Source organism: Bombyx mandarina, chromosome 11, assembly GCF_030267445.1.
Source record: "Bombyx mandarina strain Sakado chromosome 11, ASM3026744v2".
NCBI classification, from domain to species: domain Eukaryota; kingdom Metazoa; phylum Arthropoda; class Insecta; order Lepidoptera; family Bombycidae; genus Bombyx; species Bombyx mandarina.
Genome location: NC_143218.1, coordinates 9696580 through 9716159, shown reverse-complemented (window position 1 = coordinate 9716159; position 19580 = coordinate 9696580). Strand labels below are relative to the sequence as shown.

Genomic DNA, 19580 nt, shown 5'->3' with positions numbered 1-19580 from the left:
ACCATAAACATTTAACCGCCAAATTATTTGAAATCATGTAACTTAGCAACTAGGTATTTAACACAAATGAACTGTTAAATAAGTCACTGCAAATTAATTTGCAACAAGCAAACGTTTAACGATGACCGAGAAGAGATCATTGAATAGCCTTGTAATATATCCAGACATCGAACCTGGTGTCATTGATAATGCGATGATCATTAGATGTATACTTGAATACGGTGGGCTTAGTAGAGATGATACGTTAAAAATGGGACTTATATAAAAAAACTTTTGTATCTGTTGTCTTCCAGGGCCTACTGAAGAAGCAGGAAGACTTTTTGCCGAAGAAGGAGTACATTTGGATGAAGCTCAAGTAGTTCGACTTGAATTTCAAAATATTTTAAGAATCGATCATCTATGGATGTTGAAATCTTTAAGGAAATTAACTTTAGCTCATAATTTAATAGAAAAAATAGAAAGTCTAGATCAACTTACTGGCCTGAATGAACTAGATTTATCGTTTAACAAAATTGAAAAGATTGAAAACTTGGATAAACTCGTAAATTTGGAAATCCTTACGTTGTTTCATAACAGAATCAGGAAACTGGAAAACATGGAATTGCTTGAAAAATTACTCGTATTTAGTATTGGTGATAATATAATAGAGGATTATAAAGAAGTAAGTAAAAATAATTATGTTACGAAACAATATATCGTTTCAAAAAACACTGATATGTATTGACAGGTAGTGTTATTGTTACAGATCAATAGTTACAAATTACACATGATGCACTCTATGATTCTCAAGTCGACTTTTTTCCCTACCTAAGCTGAGAGCCTTGAGAGGCTATATCAGCGTAATCTTAACTAGTAGGTGAGCTCACGGGGCTCAAACCTGACGACAGGTCGACGAGAAATGGTGTAGGAAAGAAAAATCCTAATCATTTATGTAAACTTGAATAATGCTAACTCCAAAAAGTAGCGCGTCACATAAAACCTCTTATCGTGGCCGCTTCTATACCTAACCACTCCCTAGTGTCATGTCAAATGTTTTATATCCGACCCAAGCGACGGGGCAACGCTAAGTCGCTGTCGCCGAAAACATGTCTTGTTGGATCCTCCAGATCCACTCTTAGTGCTTTTAGACTCTCCAAGTACCGGTCATCGCTCTCGTCGAACTCTTCGAATATGACGAAGAATTTTACGTCATCGACACAATCCACTAAGTTTCTTGCCGGATCTTCTCAATGGGTCGCAATTCCCTATGCGGTGGTAGATTCAGCAATACACTGCTGTTGCTAAGGATAGTGTTAGGTTAGTGTTCTCTCAGACTGAGCCCGTGACGTCACCTACCCGCCCAAGCGTAGTTGAAATAGCCCCATTAGCTACCAACTATTTGGTAGGGGAAAAAAGCTAAATGATATACATAAACAATAAAATAAATGGAAGATCAACTTAAAGCGTTATATTAATAACGAGAATTAGTATTCCGTAAGATAAGGACCATATAATTGACGTCTATTAAATGAGGCTTTTAAATCTAATACCAAGGGTTGTATCAACGAGGGATCTTTAACATCCATTCATAACTCTTTTTTTTTAATTTTCACTTTATACACAGGCAATCTTTGTTAACAGTTTTACTTTATACCTTTTTTGAACATCCTTCAACAGATGGCCTACCTCCGCAGATTCCGTTTTCTTCGTTCAGTGAGCTTCAAGGGAAACCCATGCTGCGACGACCCTATGGCTTATCAGTTTATCAAATCAGCTTTAACCAGAGTTACATATCTTGATTACAAAATCGTCACGGAAGCAGAAAGAGAAGACGGTAGAGCTTTGTTTAGGTAATTTGTCTTTAAAAATATGCTCACGGCTTACTGAGAGCTATCTAATAGGTATGTGGTCTAGGTCGGAAACCAGCGACTACCAAATTGCTTAGATATGAACCCCCTGTGTACGATTTGTAACCTGTGTAAGATTGCAAGTCATCATCATTCTCCTGCCCTTCTCCCAGTCACCTGGGGGGCGCAACATGTTTTCTCCTTCCATACTCTTCTATCATATACCATTTCTTCGCTCATTCCCCTCTAACACATATCGTCTGTCACGCCATCCATCCATTTCTTCTTAGGTCTACCTCTTCTTCTATATCTTTCCACATTCATAGTTAACACTCTCTTACCAACCTCATTGTCATTTCGTCTCATCACATGTTCATACCATCCCAAACGCGCACTTCTAAACTTCTCTGTCACAGGTGCCACTTTCAGACTTCCTCTAACATATTCGTATCTCTGCTGCATGCAATCGTCTGTGAAACGTAACAGAATCTTAACTTTTCAGTGTAATATTTTTATTAAAAAAAAAAAGAAAATAAGTGAATTGAATATATTTTTTTTCATATTACTTATATAGAAACGCTCGTTATAAAATCACGTTGGTAGTAAATCTAGAATCTAATTCAAATCATATTGTCAGAGGTGTTCTTCGAAAATTAGATGAAGCTGACGAGAAATCGGAAAATGAAAGATTAGCCAAAGAGGACTACGAAGCTAGGGTGAAATTTTATGCGTTATCCTTCGTCGAATACCTAAGCGGGCCGGAACTTCTCGAGGCAATGTTCGAAAAGGACCCTGATGGATATTTACTTCTGAAGATGGGCGGTGAACTGAATGGATTTTTTGAACAGTAAAATTAATATTTAATATTTATACATAGTTTCAAGTTTCACTTGTAAATGTAACCTATTGTTTCACTTACAGACCTGCAATTCGCGGCGATAATTTACTATATACGTCGTGCTCAAAATATCAGTCCTGAATCTTTAAATTTTTAACAATTAAATTACATTACACTACGTTTATTCTTTTATGAATTTTCGCATTCAAAATCGAACCACTGGGTTGATGTAGTTCTTAGCTAGCCGTAATAATTATTTTTCATTTTTTAACCTATCTACTTTAACAATTTAAAACACATTTAATTTGTAGATATAAAGAACAATACGTGGAAACGATGGCGGGCTTGGTTGAATTCGCTTTAGAAGCCTATAACGCGAGACAGTATGAAATTAAACTATTCAAAGATTTAGTTAATGATGCGTTGGAAGAGAGCGTCAAGAAAAGCAAAGAGTTAGTAGGTTTTATTATATTTTTTAATTGGATAAATAAATTTTCTGTTACAAAATACTGTGTAACACATGCCTTAATTAACGATGCCATATGCACACATTAATGCCAGATATAAGAATTTAAGAATTCACTTAACATATTCTAGTAAAGCATTGGCGAAATTGGATCGAAAATCGTACATAATGAAAACAATTTTTTTTATTAATTGACCAGTCAGTGTCACAGTCTTTTATGATGTGTTACATCATTAGGTGGATACTTTTACTATAATTTTTTTTTTTAAATATATGTCTCTCATACACATACATACATCTCTCAAATCAAATAAAAAAGTCTAGTCTAAAAAGTTGAAACTTGATTGTTTTATTTGCCGATTGAAGATTATTTATTTAATAGGATCATTATTGAATACGAAAACAAAAAGAGGCCGCTTGTAAATGAAATGCAAGAATTCATAAACAAGTTCACGACGAAGCAAGCTACCATAGAGGAGCTTGAGCCGTTGATAGTTGACCTCGGCGAGACCTTCAATGAGGTCCTCTACCACCTGTGGAAGAGTCTTATGACCATAGAGATGCAGCTCTACGAGCAGTGTGAGGTTTGTAATTTTTTTTAGTATCTACCTAATAAAACCTAATAGTATTTTTTAATAAAAACAACCTCTTTTAAATTTATTGATTCATAAAACATAAAATTAAGATGTCATTGTTAGAATTTAATATTAAATGGTATTTATTATTCTTGTGTACAATTTTTGTGATGAAAATATTATTGGGGTATAAGAGGTTAAGTTTTCTCTAGCCATCGTATTAAGGACTGGAGACACTGCGACAGCTTTATTTTCTAATCACAGGAATCTCGTGTACAATTTTCTGTTAACATAACGGAAATGGTAACGAAACTGTTGGAGGTATCTCGTAACGCATTCGGAGCGTGGCGCGAACAAGAGGGCGTCTGGTCTATGAGACAGTTCGAGGCGCTGTCAAAGCTCCTTGGGAATAAGCTCATCTTGGGAGACGTACCCCCAGAGTTATTCGAGGTTGATTCAATCTTTTACACACAGTTGAGATCTTTTTTAAAATAAATCAAGGTTCTACATGGTGAAATCGTTTTCAATGCTGAAGGTGAAATGTACTATGTCATAAAGTGACCCACAATGTAATGCAAATCTAGCTGGCACGCGTCGCCCTGTTACGATAAGACCGCCAATAACTTTGTTTGATAGGTTTTTTTTTTGTAATTGCTTAAATGGGTGGATGAGCTTAGGGTCCACCTGGTGTTAAGTGGTTACCGGAGCCCATAGACGTCTACAACGTAAATACCGCTATCCACCTTAAGACACGAGTTCTAAGGTCTCAGTTTTTACAGTACAACGGCTGCCCCGCCCTTCGAACCGAAACGCATTACTGCTTCACGCCGGAAATAGTACTCACAAGACGTCCTACCAGTAGTAAAAAACATTACAAAGATCGATATTATTAACAATAGCGTATTAGGAATCAGGAACTCCATCAAATTATGTTTTCGTTTTTGTTACAGTTTCCCATTCATCCTTGTTTAAACTTAAAATAAATTTTCTCAACTTTTTTAAACTAATTCTTCTTCCTTAAGCAATTTAATCTTGTCAATTGTTGGTGTGTTGTTCAAATTTAAGTTCTTTGTTCCTTGATAAGTTTGTCGTGTTGCAGGTAATGATGGATCGAGATTTAATGATGAATTTAGTGGCTCAATCCTCGGATAACCACATGCGTTTTATTGATGGACGCGAGGATTTGCTCATGACCCGTGCCAACAACTGGCGAGATGAACTTGTACAAGGCACTAATGAGTGAGTATCGAACGATCCTTCCTTCACTATAAAAATACAATAAAAATAATTAATACATGTACCATTTATCAAAATGGTACATGTATGTGCATTAAGGTGCAAAGGGAATAATATATTCTGGGTGCTCATAAAATAAAATACATGCTCCGTTGTCAGATTAAGGAATAAATAAGTTTATCTATTTCTAATTTTAAGTCCCTAAGTAGGTAAATATATACATAGTAAGTACCTATATAATAAAGAAAACATTGTCAATATGTATTTTTCCCTACATAATCGCTCGTAGCCTAAGGGACTATTTTAGCTACGCGACAGAGAGCTACTCTTATCTTATCTATGCAGACTACACTAATAATAAACAGTTAAATCAAGTCATCGCGCTTAATAAGAAAGGTCAATGACCACTGCAACTTCTTTCACCGGCGTCTTTAGTCAGTACTGAGGTTTACCATTATTATTGAGACAGGTTTCGACATAGTGCTGTTGGCAAGACTTCGGTTTTTATATAGATCGTATTCGTAATTCAAAATTATTTTTGTTTTACATTTTTATAGACATCGATTTATGCTAAATGCTTTTGTGTCTTCTGATTATTTAAATGAAATAATGTATTTCTATTTTTGTACGATTTTATTAATAGGTATTTACCTACGAAATTGCCGTTATGTATACAGAAACTTTTATTGTTGTCTACCGAGGAATTTCACTTGCTCAGTGGACGATCTTTACTTTGTCATCATCATCAGTCGTTTACCCCCAAACTATAGCTATCAATCTAAATCTATACCCATGGTATCGATGCATGTTTACGATTTCCTTGGTTATCTTTCAATGCACTTCTTGAAGAAATCTGGTGTAAAGAAGTTAGGGGGCTAATAAACCCTTCAAAGGCATTTTGTACTGCATCTTGGGTATTCAATTTTTAGTGCAAAGACGTTGTTCAAACTTTGAAAAAGTTGAAATCTGTCGGTTCAAGGTCTGGTTAGTACGGTGGATGACACAAAACTTCCAACCCTAGCTGTTGTAGAGACCGTCTGTTGTGTCGCATGAGGTCGAGCATTGTCGTGAAGGCCGTTCGCAATCTCTTCGTTTCGTTGTCTTTTAAGCAAGGCACACCTTGACGCGTCCTTGTGTTTACAATCGTTCAGTTCTTGCGGCACCCACTTATCAAGTTTTTTTTTTAACCTGGTATAGTAATCGGCAAACTTCGTGAGCAAATGACCTTGACTGCGCAGAACCGAATTTTAGATCACTTTGGTGGTGAGGGTGAGGCGCGACGGCAGGGGAAATCGTATCGAGCGCGTTATTGGTAGATCAGTCGAACCCTGCGTCCCGCACTGCGCCCTCATTCCGCTTGCTCCCAAAAGTACGCTTGCGTACAGTGGAAAGTCTATCGTTATTAATCGTTAAGTTATTTGTTATAATTGCTTGTGGACTTTGTTGCCATTGCTATTTGTTGAGTGTTTGTTGATTTTTTATAAAACATACACTATGCCGTGACAAACTGGTGTAGTACTTAAAAGAAAGGGTAGAAAATTTGTGTACGACGTATATTGCTTCTTTATAAAACATGGGAAGAATGATATGGAAAAATTAAAACAGACTTCGGAAGCAACAAAAACATCAGTGAGTACTGTTAGGTGCATTATTAACGAAGCTAAAGGCTCTGGCTTGCTCGCCGTGTTTCGGACTCCGGGTAAGAAAAGATCAGGGAAGAAGAAAGTTACCGGAATGGATAGTTTCGTTCAATCTGTAATAAAAAGATGTAATCATAATAACTACATAACAAGCAGCGAAACTCCGTACCGTAGAAAGGCTTCGAAAAATTTAAAGAAGATATAAATTTTAATGGCTCGGAATTAAGCTTACGACGGATTATGAAAGAGCTAGGCTTCAGATGGAAAAAAAGAACAGAAAATAATCGGAAGCTGGTAAATGAAAAAAGTAACATTCGATTACTACGAATCGAATATCTTCAAAAAATAATTAATTATAGACAAAAAAGAAGACCGAATCGACAGAGTTGTAAACTACGCCGATGAGCCCTATGTCGACTCATCACGATGATAGCGACTCGGGTGATGAAAACAGTGATGATGATGATGGTCAAGATTATGATAACGAAAAAAAAATTACAAATACCAGCTTCGCTTCAACTGAACCAAGACCTGGCAACAGCTCTAGTTTTGACTTAATAGAAGGAATATCTATTTTACCCCAAGATTAAATTATTACAATTATTAACCTATATGTTTTGTTGATGTTCTAATAAATATATAAATAAATACATATGTTGATTTTAATAATTTAATAGCATTATGACGCAGAGTAAGTAATGTTTTTGCACGTGAGTGTACCATGCGCAAACTTACCCCCACTACGTCGACAAATGCTCAAGAAGTTTGCCGGTTATTATAATTATACTTGAAACCTTAGAACTTATATCTCAAGATGGGTGGCGCATTTACGTTGTGGATGTCTATGGGCTCCAGTAACCACTTAACACCAGGTGTACTGTGAGCTTGTCCACCCATCTAAATAATAAAAAAAATATGCAAATTAACTCATATTTGGCTTCAATGCTAACGTTGAAAACGGATGGTCTAACTCTAGATACTCAGCGCTAGATTGACTATCGTCAACTACAGAGAGTTGAAATAATCAATGGTCCACTACCACTATCGCCTTTAATTCGTCGTGGTTGACTTTAGTTTTCGGGTGACTACTGGGTTTATTTTTTAAAGTAAAATTTTCATGTCTGAAGCGTTCAAAGCAATAACGAGTGATGCGTTATTTCGTAGTGTTTACTACCATAGATTATACACTTAATATAGGTATTTGAGATTTACTACGTACACGTATTAATGTTGTGAGCCGTTTGTGCGGCATCGTTACCGTGACGAAAGTCGTTTACCATAATTTCTCATGTTAATATCGTATCCATATTCATGAGAAATGTACAAACATAATGTTTTCACCGATCAATAAACAAAGGACTGAATTTCAAAATGAAATTTATTCTGGATCTGGAATTTATTGTTAACAACATTAGGTACCTACGTTTCAAATGGCCAGTATTCTAGAACGGAAACTTCATATGTAAATACTTATTATTTGCACAATAATTTGAATATATAGCGTTCTATTACTTACAATTACGTGGCTATGTTTCAGTAACGAAGTAAAGCGTAATCGAGATCGTATAATAGAGATAAATTACTACATAGACAATCAAAGGGAGGAGTGGACTGATATGCAAATGGGACTTACTGAAATAGTAGACCCGGAGACGGTCGCTTTACTTGGTGATGACTTTTGAAAAACTAAGGATGAGGCCTGGTGGTATTGTTGTATTTGTGTGGCAAATAGCATATTAATTATTCAATATTAATAAAACATTGTTTTGTTTTTTATTAGTTTTTTTTTATAGTTGTGTTGGTGACGATCTCACTCCCCTCACCTGTATGCTTAGTGCGAGTTTTTTAACGTTCTCGATAGCGTAAAAGTTAGTGTATATTTGTATGGAATGGGATCGTTTGCCGCTACATAGGGGCGCTGTTCCAGCTGCATACAAAATTGGGTTAACTTTTACGCTATCGAGAATGTTAAAAAACTCGCACTAAGCATACTGGTCTAGATTGCCAAAACCCATAGACCGCAGAACATGAGTGTTCACCTCAAAACATGAGGTCAAAGTCTTCCACTATCTTTTATAACTGTCTCACCCTTCAAACCTACTCCCGATTACTTCGCGGCAGAAATAAACTACGGGCCCACGATATGCCCTATCAATAGTAAGAGTTGGGAAGTTTAAGTTGATGATCAGAATGCGGTGGTATAATTAACGCTCAGAAAACGCTGCTACTCTTCAATACAGAACAAGAAATATAAGTAATCCAATCTAGTTTTTTTTTTTTTAAATAGTTGGAAGAGTCTATGGTCTGACCCAATGAAAGGTGGATATAATAATTATAATTCATGGAATAACCGACACGCCTAATCTATTAACCCAGATAAAAATATCAGCCCCTAAGTACCTACCAAGAACGAAGAAATATAAACCGTTTATAAGAAAGCCCGCTCGTTCGAATTTAGGTGCTTACTCTCCCTTAAACAGAATCCTTTGGGACTACAATAATGTCCACGGTAGCGCGGTCTCCGTCAATGTTCCTTCGGAGTCGTCCGATTGCGCTGAACTTATTTTAAGTGAAATAGATGTTTTTTCTGATTGTCTCACTACTTACAGGAAAAATCTGTCGCGGATCATCTCCCAATTAAATTAATCATAAGCAATGAATGAAATGTATTCAAATCTTAGCTGTATATTTTTTTTATTTTTGATGTTAATGCACTGTCGATTGCACCTATAATTGAGGTGACATCAGCCATGAACTTTTGTCAATTTGTCAATGTTTTGTATTGATGATCACTTTGTTGGTGCAACTTAATAAATAAATAATAAATAAATAATAAATAATAATAATAATAATAAAGGTTTCTACACTAGTAAGATGTAGTGAGTATTTAGGGTGATGCAATGACTTGATGAAATTTTAGACATTTATTTGTGTAAATAAATAATTTTCCAGTGTATGTATAGAAATAGGAATATTATTTTTTTATGATTTAATAATCTTTATTGAAAACGTAAATATTACATATAAAACAAGAACAATATATTGTAAATCATATCAAACATTTAAAACAGTACATATTTTAATTGTTTTCATACTGTAGACGGTTTTGGCACAATTTGAAGTCTACTAAGTTGTGGGATCAATGTTCCATTTCAACGTTATACAATGGTTACTTGGGGTCATAAATATTACAAAGTCAATGCTACATTTCACCCATGACACCCACATGACCCAAACATGTGCTTGGTGTATCTATTATTGTAGTCTTATATTCATTTTTATATCTATGACAATGGTTACAACACTAATTCTAGGTACTTATTAAAACAATATCATAGATTTTAGTGGTATAAAATTGTATTTATATAAATGACTAAAATATATAATACAAAATTCCTACTATTTACAAAATCTGTTAGAATTGTTCAAAAATACTCAAAAGTAAATGAACACTATTTTAATTATACAATTTATAATTACAACATACGTTTTATTTACATAATTGTGATTAGGCATTTATTTAGCAGATTTCTTTTTGAGAGCTTGAATGTAAAGTTCTAACGATTGTTGTACTTTTGGGTTCTGTACAAAAGTTAAAAACTCATCAGTGTCCTGTTTACGATTCTTGATGAGCCACGTCAAAGGTTCTGCCCTAATCTTTTGCTTGGTTAAAGCACGAGCTATAGGCGAGATTTTGTCGAATTTCTTTATAAACTTCTTGCATTTATCAACCGCATCAGATTTGTCTGTAGCTAAAACGTCGATGAGTCCCACCTTAAAAAAAAAATAATTATCATGTACACTACATTCACAGTTTTTGTTAAAGTACTTTTAACATAAATTTACACGGTTTGTCGATAAGAATAAATAAATAAATTTATATTCAATTTAATCCTTCCTTAATAATAGTATTTTTTTAAATGAGGGCATTATATAGATGCATTCTCCTAACAAGCTACTGAAGCAACCCTAATGACTCAGAAGGACGCGAAATACCTCCTGTAAGGAATGCCGAACATTCATCACTCTCCTATTAAATGCCAGGAGATATTTTCCAAGGCAAGATAATTTGATTTGATGTCTATGATAACCCTGCACTGATAATGTTAAACTTTTCAAAATAACTTCTTTGTACACATCTTCACTCACATCCCTTCATTTTTATAAAAGGAAGTTTACAAAATTAATTAATTATTATTTTATTATATTATTTACCTTCAATGCTTCATCAGTGTTGAACATTCTAGCTGTGGTGAGTGCATATTCAGCCTCTCTCTTAGACATAGTATTACACATAGTGTCCATAAACCACTTTGGAGCAACAATGCCCAATGCTGTTTCATTCAAACCAATGTTGTATTTCCCTGTGACCATAGCTCTGTATTCACAGGACATTGACAGGAGACATCCACCAGCAGGTGCATGACCCTGGAAATATGAAACTGCTGTTAACCCTTTGAGGTTCAGAGTCCACACATATTGAGACATATAGTTTAGTCTTAAGACCGCAAAGGGTTAATTATTGTAGTGTTGACATTAATATATTGATTAATTATTATTATATAGTCTGTCACATAAGATTAATAAAACATGAATATCATATAATTCAAACAAACGGTGCTCTCTTCTGACTTTTAATTCTTGTCGAACCCATCGTTTGTGACGAAAGGCTCGGCGAGTAAATTATACCACAGACACAGTTTCTTCCCAGATCTTCTCAGTGCGTCGCGTTTCCGACCGGTGGTAGATTACGCGAAACGCTGCTCTTGCTAGGGTTAGTGTTAGCAACGTCGTCAAGTTTGAGCCCCGTGAGCTCACTTACTTGTTAGGGTTACGCTGAAATGGTCTGTCAGGGCACTCAGCTAAGGTAGGCAAAAAAATACTTTTAAGAATAAGATTATTACGTAAAATATTATGTAACGTAGTTAAATGTTGAATTATTATACATATTTGGTTATAATAATATGAAAATGAAACAAATTGAACTTGTTCGAAATTGTACAAGATAAATCGAACCTAATAGATAGAAATGAAATGTTTTAGTGAATGGAAAGTAAATTACTTTTTGGAAGAATCCCAGTGAATTGGTTTTATTCTCCTAACTTGCACTTTCACAAACGCTAAATAGTTAATAAGAAACCTATATAATATTGACAGACACTGACACAGACAGACAGAGACAGACACAGAAATAAAACAATTCATTGAACCTCTCTCTCGTGTTTCTAAACATTTTTTTAGCTGCCAGTAATGTCAAATTACAAAATTTCCCTTGAAATTTAAAATTTAAAACACCACTTTTCTATTAGTAATAGAAATTTTAGGAAGCCATACAACCTTTTAAAGTTACATACATTAATTGCAGCAGCAGTAGGGTAGTTGGATCCAAATAATTTAAGCCAGACTTCTTGTAATGTTGTCCAGAATGTTTCAACTCTTTTTATATCAGGTTTGTACATCTCCATAATGTCCAGACCAGCAGAGAATACTGTAGGTGATGACTGTAAATTTAATGGTATTACTGTAGTTTGAGAGAAATATTAATGGTAGTCACATATTCCAGAAATGAATGGTGGGACAGACATTGTACTATAACCAAAAATTAAATCCGTCAGTTGGGACATAGACTTAAGTATGAAAATTAATGACGGTAACGAGGCTATAATGTCTAAATGTTCCAGTAAACGCCTAGCACTAGTAGCTCTGTGCTATCAGCTATATATCAATATTAACACTGCTACTATTACTGCGCTAGCTCTACGGCCCTGAAGTGGGTTCTAGTCTCTGATAATAAAGGCTGCCATTCTTCTTATAGCTGCTCGTCACCATGCCAGTTTGGCTGTTGGAGTTTGCTTAGATCCCCTTCGCAGTATCAGATCAGCTGTACTTGATATATTAAGAGTGCTTTGCACATAATTTCCTCATAGCTCTTTTTTACATATCGAAATATAACATGATAATATAACTCATAGTAAACAACTCAGGCAAATACAAACCTTACGGCTTATCTTTTAGTTGGTTGTCAATATGTTAAAATATATGTAGACTAAATTTAATTAAATTTTATGGCTGAGATTTACTTAAGTTCTCACCGATGTCAAGACGACGCCCCTGGACTTGTTCTTAGATACATCATCAAGTGCTTTGCCTAATGCATCTAGCAATTCCAAGTTCAGACTGTTTACCGGAGGTCTCTGCATGGTTAATGTTGCTATACCGTCATTGTCAACTGCCAAGTCTATTAAAGGACCTGTACTTGCTGACATTGATCGGAATGCTGGAGTTGTATAGCGTACAGTTGCAATTACTTGGCGAAGAGGAAACATTCTGTAAAATATATCACATTTTAATTTTATTATTTAATTAAAATTTTAAGCAACTGTGGTTTTGTTGCAGTGAAACGATACCACCAATTACAATTTTATATTTTATTAAAGAGTGATCAAATTCAAATGTTAATAGCGGAGCACCCAGCATATGTCTGTCTCGAACGCAACCGAATGAAAACGTTTTGCGAGTACCATCGAATCTATATTTATATAATATAATTATAAAGAGGAAAGATTTGTTTGTTTGTTTGTATTGAATAGGCTCCGAAACTACTCAACCGATTTGAAAAATTCTTTCACTGTTTGAAAGCTTCACGGAATTCTGAGTAGACATCTCCAACATCACATTTCAAGTGCGTCAATCTTACGACGGTCTTGCAGCCTCAGCGTCCACGTCTCAGCCCCATACAGAAAAATTGGAAAAAGCAGGCCGGACTTTTGTGTTTTTGGTTGTTCCGCGGTCTCTCCAGATCTTTGTTAGCCTCTCAACTGAGGATCTTGTTACGGCGCAACGTCTTCGGATCTCACCTTTGCAGCCCCCAGCGTTGGTGATAGTGGAGCCTAGATATATAGCTATTGACTACCTCGCCTACTGCTGTATGGTAGACTTCCAGTTGACGAATTCTCCATTTTCCGAGAAGTAGATGGTGTGGTTCTCCAGGTTTCTGTTCCCACTTTCTTTCCAATGTGTTTCATTTGATCCCGTAATAACCGTATTACATCTCTCAAGTTCGTGATCCAGTACGTGGAGCTTTCCTTCACCAATGAGGCCTCTCACATTCCACATTCTGATGCGGATCTAATTATGCAATTGGAGTTTTGTTTTTCTTCTTCCAGTGGCATACTTTCCGTGAGGCGCCTGGTTGCCTACTCCAACTTTACAGCAGAGCCATTTAATTTGCAACTTTACAGCAGAGCCGTTAAATTTGGAAAAAATATCATGACAAAAAACATCTTCAACTACTTTTCAATGGAGTAAACTTAATTGAAGTTCAATTAAAAACATTGAAGTGTTGATGCTAATACCAATAAAATGTATCTTTGATTACAAAATAAATGTTTTGTGTTAAGCAAAATGTCGCTTAAACTAAATAGCCTTCCACCCCTCAATATAGTTGGTAATATATTCTATTTTAATCTAATTTGTCAAATTGCTAATGATCTGCTCTTACAGTTTTAGAAGTAATAAAAAAAGTAAATGTTCCGCAGATGCTATGCTAAGAGTTAGAATAGAGTGGAGTAAAATTGTTTAATGTACACCAGAAAAAAATGCGAAGGTAATCAAAAGAAAAAAGGAAAATAGGCGGTCTTATGACTCGAAGTGATCTGTTCCAGAGAAATAGACAAGGAGACTTTCTCAGTGCGTATCCGGCTATCCTGGATTCCCTAGAGTTAAAAAAAAGGGTAGACTCCTGTGCACTTGAAATTCGATTCGTTTGTTATTGATATAATTTTAAATTGCAAATTGTAAATTTTACCTGAAAACTGAAGTCCAATTTGAATTGAACTTTGTACTTAAATTCGAAGGTTGGCTTCTAAATTAGACTTCTCTTCTGGAAGTAAGCTTTATGCTTGCAAATAAAAAACTTGCACTACTTTTAAATATAATAAGGTAAATATTAAGTTCTAATAAATTAATTGTAAACTTTATTTAAAACAAATAACTAGGCCTAATAACTTTTCTTTTTTTTAAAATTGGTTTTCAGCCATTAGGTAATCTACCTTTTAGCCTATCAGTTAATTTATCAAAGCAGGAAGGACGTTAATTAACCAATCTCACCTCAATCGAAATTTGGTCTAGGCAAGAAGAAACAAAGGTGGAGAGAAAATGATAGAGTTCTGTATCAACAAGAATTTCACGAATTTAAGCACTCATTTTCAATATCACCTTAGACGCCTTTACACATGGTCATTTCTAGGTAATCGATACCGAAATCAGATTGATTATATTTTACTAAACTCCCGTTGGAAGTCATCCGTGAACAACGTGAAGACGTTTCTTGGTGGTGAATGCGGCTCAGACTACAATTTACTAGTTGCCAGCTTTAGACTTGACTGACTTTAGACTGATCAATAAGACCTTGGTTGAGGTAATACCAAGCACTTGAAAGCAGACCCTAAAAAACTGTCTGGATATCGGATCACCCTTGGACTCTCATCCAGCGCAGGAAAGAATAAATAATTAAAATAAATAAAAATAAATAATAAAAAAAAAGAATTAATAAAATTAAAGTTAGTGGACGACAAGATCCGGACACAATATGAGAGTATGCCTTATTATGCCAGACTATAGATGCTTTTTGTAGTGAATATAAGAACAAGTTTATAAATGACATCTGTAAAGACATAGAGCACACTCCCTTAAATACCAAACAGCAGATCTGTTTAAAAAAGCCCGTCTGTTGTCCAAAAAATTCAAACCCAAATCATGAGCCGTGGAAGATGCTAATGGAGAAATCCTGTATCAGTCGGATGAAGTCACTGAAAGATGACGGTGTTACTGCGAGGACCTATACAAGGGTACCCTAGACACATCCGAAGACATACCTCGGAATAGCTTTGAATTAGAACCACATTTAATTTGCTCCGAGGTGGTTGTAGCACTAGCAATCCTTAAGAACAAGAAGACACCAGGCCCAGACACTATAAAAGCAGAAATACTGAAAGCCTTAATACTCTCTTAACAATCTGCAACAGGGTTTGGTTTTGTCGAGAATGGCCGAGTGTTTGGACGGAATCCACTATAATACCACTACACAAGAAAGGTTTATAAAACAATGTGAAAACTGCCGTACCCTTCCCCTGATGCGAGCAAAATCATGCTCCATATCTTAAATCACCGCATCAGGTACTACATTGACTGGCAGATTCCGCAAGAGCAGGCGGGATTCATCAATGGTGCTCTCACTCTTTCTCTATGGAGCTGAGACATGGACTCTGAAATCAGTTGATTGCATGCAGCTGGCATTGATGCCTTGGATATGTGGGGCTGGAGGAAGATGCACGAATCCCGTAGACACCATATCGGATTAACGCATCCATATTAAGACAGCTCAATATCCAAACTAGGCTCTCTACCATCTGCTTCAAGAGGATATTTGAGTTCTTCGGTCACATTGCCAAAAAGAACAGTGACCATCTTGAAAAATTGATAGTAACTGGCAAGATTGCAGGCAAAAGATCTCGTGGCCGCATCCAATGCGTTGCCGCGTTGGTCCGAACAAATCCGCACCACTCTGGATACCACCGTCTATGATGCCATACACACCGCCGAGATCAGAAGATGGCGAACATCATCCAGAGATGGCTAATGGGAAGATATAGTCACGACCCTCAGACATGAGGAATGCAACTCAGGGGAGAGAAGTCTATTAGGTTAATCGTTTTTATTCAGTGGATATTCCAAATTTGATTACCTTTTCAATAAAATGCTACTTTATAATAGTTTACAGTTCATTATGGATGCATTCGATTTATTAAAGATTGTTTACGAGCAAAAAAACATCAAATTAACCACAGGCTTCACGTATCCAGTTCTTCTCATTTTATTTCACGAGATAAAAAAAACAAAAATGTACTATTTATCTGTGTAGTTACTATTACTGTACTGTAGTTGATTTCTAATTGAAATTTAGATTTAGGGATTTTAAACGAGCGATAAGGCAGGTAGGTCAGTGGTCTTCCCATACTTTGGACTTAAATAATTAATGGTTAAAAATCCATCTTAATTACACGTTTAATCTTAAACAAGAATTAAAAATAAAATTAAATATCAGAACGCCATGAGTTTACATAGAACACCACAACTACGCCAAAACTATCAGTAAATCGGCACGATTCTATTGACCACTTATTTTATTTCATCCCATACCACACCTTTTAAATGTTATAATAAAGTTCGTTTTTCTTTATTTTTTGTATAATTGCCATGTTTTTTTTTACTGTCAAAAAATGATCGTCCGGCATATTGGTTACGTTTCCTTTGCTTGTCGAATGGTCCATTAAAATTGTAAAATTAAATGATAGAAAATTGATAAAATTCCTGCAGGACTCAAATTGTAATATCTAAGTACATGACAAGAAAACATTAATATGTGATAATTATCAACATTAACAAATTTGTCTTTTAAAATTAAATAATGTCGCTCGAACAAACTGCTTGTGATGGTCAGTATTGTCATTAGGTTATGTCCGGCGATCGAGATTCTCTGTTTTGTAAATAAATAGCAACTTGCGTTTATTTTGCACATCATTGATTTAAATTTAGGCTTATTTGTGCGTGTAAGTTGTTTACTATATATCGTTTTCACATTAGATCTAAAAATGCAAATCTTCAAAATCACTTAAGATTTTTAATGTACAATTTTGTCGTTACGATTTGGTAAATAACCCTTTATGATTAATGATACTGAGTAGTCATAATTACAGATTTGAAAGCTTTGAGCGTCGTTTAACTGAAGTGATAGCATGTCTCCAACCAGCTACAATGAGATGGAGAAGTAAGTACTTATACTATTTTATAATACATACCTAGCTAGTTCTAGAGCTGAAACTGCAACAAAAAAGCATAGTTCTCAGTGGATGGCTCGCACAAAGATCTACAAAACCAATTACTGAAACAGCTTCAGTTGAGCTGATCAGTGATAAATATACCTTAAAGTAATAGACTTAGTCTATACATTAAAATTATACACTTGTTAAAAAATGAGATAAATAAGAATAATGAAATAATAATATATTTTTCATTAATACTTCGATTAAACTTTTTACAACTTTGTTTAAAACTTAATTCCAGTTCTACTGACAATTGTGTCAGTTTGTACAGCAATAGCAGCATACCATTGGTTGATGGATCCTCTGACACCTGTAGTCTCGCTCACACAGTCTTTGTGGAATCATCCCTTTTTTGCTGTGACCTCTACATTATTGGGTAAGATAAATGATATATGGAATTAATTTAATTAATATTGATAACATTTTACAATTATGTTATTAACACCACATAATTAGAACTAAAATACAGAAATTAATCATTGTTTTTATTTACTTTATATATATGTAATTCATGTGATTGTTTTGATTGACATAAATATATTTAATTCAACTGCATTTGCAATTAGTGCCAACTGTTGACCTCAATATACTTAAACAATAGTCATATAAATAAAATGTTGTATTTATAAATAAAAAGCCCATAGCAATAGCTAATAAATGAAAATTAAACAATTTCTTGTGGTAAAAGTCTTTACATTCCAGTGCAACTGTTTACTGTTTAGTACTATTGAATGAACTATCATCTTGTTAAATAGCGAATTAATTGTAGCAAAAAACTATTACTTTCTTACAGTTTTGCTATTCATGATTGGAGTACATAGAAAGGTAGTGGCTCCTAGCATCATCACAGCGCGCACTCGCTCCATACTTAATGACTTCAACATGTCTTGTGACGATACTGGCAAACTTATTCTGAAGCCAAGACCAGCAAATAGCTCATTATTTTAAATATTATCTTACTTTGTACATATCTTTAAATATTAAATATAAGAATAAACTTGTTTTTATTTTATTATTGTTTTTTTTTTCAAATATGTATTAAGCTATTGTAAATATAACGATTAAAGTTTTCTATATTATCTTATCTTAACTTATACCTTTAAACGAGCAATTCTTATATATACAACATGTAACATAATTAACACACACCCTGAAAGTAATTTGTTCAGAATCTGAATCTGGATCGATTTTGATTGTTTTTTATGTACCAATTTTTTTTCTAAAATTTAGTTAAAACTAAGTAAATTACAGTCACCCTACACAGCTAGCTAAACAGTTCATAGAAACGAAAATGGAACGTAAGTCAGGGTATTAAGACTTTTTAAAATGAAATATCTAATTAGTAAAAAAAAATATTATTTAATTAAAGAAATCTGATACTTATTTCAAGGCTAATAGTCTATTACAAAATAAAATACCTACGCACACAATACCAACAGCGACCGCCGGCACACAGCAACACTACAATACATAAAAGAAAACCACGTAATACAAAAATAATTACTATCCCTTTCTTTCGTCGGCTTAATATTCTTACAATAAACGGCAGGCTAATCCCGATGTTCGCGGCGACGCGGTTGCGTCGGCGGTGATTAAAGAAAAATCTAAACAACGAAGTCAACAAAATATTTTGACAAGTCAGTCACGCCGCGTCCACCTTATCGATAAGAGGTCAAGTGATAGTGCAAATAAAATATCTCCCGTATTTCGCTGTCTTTTCGGTCAGTGACCTAGATCAGCTGATTTGACGCCTCTCGACTTTTTTTTGTGGGGGCGAATTAAATCGCTAGTTTATAAAACACAGACAAAAGTGCCGAAGAACTAAAGAATAAGATAATAACCGCCTTTGATAAAGTGAAAAGTGACATTGCAGTATTATCTAAAATAAAACAACAAATACGAAAACGGTCATTAAAGTGCATTGAACAAGAGGCGCGGCGCGGCGGCGAGTGTGTACATGTGTCTGTGTGTGCGTGCGCAGCGGAGTGTGAATCGGTGACCATTTTATTTCCACGAAATGGGAATAACTAATTTCACAAATAATCAATGTTAACGCACATATAAATAATATTTGGTGTATGCATAGCGTTTATACTATTAAAGTCTAATTGGGGTG

General features: G+C 34.9%; 3 protein-coding genes across 8 annotated transcripts; 2 read left to right on the top strand and 1 right to left on the bottom strand.

The window, feature by feature from the left end:
• The first annotated feature begins 65 nt into the window (after window positions 1-65).
• Window positions 66-8353, top strand: LOC114242223 (dynein regulatory complex subunit 3). 3 transcript variants are annotated; one of them, XM_028173306.2, is made up of 9 exons: window positions 66-221; window positions 294-661; window positions 1657-1829; window positions 2464-2673; window positions 2976-3116; window positions 3513-3714; window positions 3970-4155; window positions 4805-4944; window positions 8119-8353. In XM_028173306.2, the coding sequence occupies exons 1-9, from the start codon at window positions 122-124 to the stop codon at window positions 8261-8263; spliced, it is 1665 nt and encodes a 554-aa protein (XP_028029107.2). In that variant the 5' UTR covers window positions 66-121; the 3' UTR covers window positions 8264-8353. The 3 variants fall into 3 exon arrangements, with proteins under 3 accessions (XP_028029107.2, XP_089587033.1, XP_089587032.1); XM_089730907.1 differs by lacking the exon at window positions 2464-2673; XM_089730906.1 differs by lacking the exon at window positions 3970-4155.
• Window positions 8354-9555: 1202 nt separating this feature from the next.
• On the bottom strand, window positions 9556-14876 carry LOC114242271 (enoyl-CoA delta isomerase 1, mitochondrial). 2 transcript variants are annotated; one of them, XM_089730905.1, is made up of 5 exons: window positions 14691-14876; window positions 12674-12908; window positions 11936-12082; window positions 10797-11009; window positions 9556-10355 (listed from the first exon to the last, which is right to left on the bottom strand). In XM_089730905.1, the coding sequence occupies exons 2-5, from the start codon at window positions 12905-12907 to the stop codon at window positions 10098-10100; spliced, it is 852 nt and encodes a 283-aa protein (XP_089587031.1). In that variant the 5' UTR covers window position 12908; window positions 14691-14876; the 3' UTR covers window positions 9556-10097. The 2 variants fall into 2 exon arrangements, with proteins under 2 accessions (XP_089587031.1, XP_028029168.2); XM_028173367.2 differs by lacking the exon at window positions 14691-14876 and adding an exon at window positions 14389-14613.
• A 2013-nt stretch (window positions 14877-16889) lies between these two features.
• Cnep1r2 (CTD nuclear envelope phosphatase 1 regulatory subunit 2) lies at window positions 16890-18476 on the top strand. Of its 3 annotated transcripts, none has more exons than XM_028173338.2 (4): window positions 16890-17077; window positions 17339-17409; window positions 17706-17840; window positions 18258-18476. In XM_028173338.2, exons 2-4 carry the CDS (start codon window positions 17397-17399, stop codon window positions 18410-18412), a joined length of 303 nt encoding a protein of 100 aa, XP_028029139.2. In that variant the 5' UTR covers window positions 16890-17077; window positions 17339-17396; the 3' UTR covers window positions 18413-18476. The 3 variants fall into 3 exon arrangements, with proteins under 3 accessions (XP_028029139.2, XP_028029138.2, XP_089587029.1); XM_028173337.2 differs by having other exon boundaries at window positions 17327-17409; XM_089730903.1 differs by lacking the exon at window positions 16890-17077 and having other exon boundaries at window positions 17093-17409.
• The last annotated feature ends 1104 nt before the right edge of the window (window positions 18477-19580 follow it).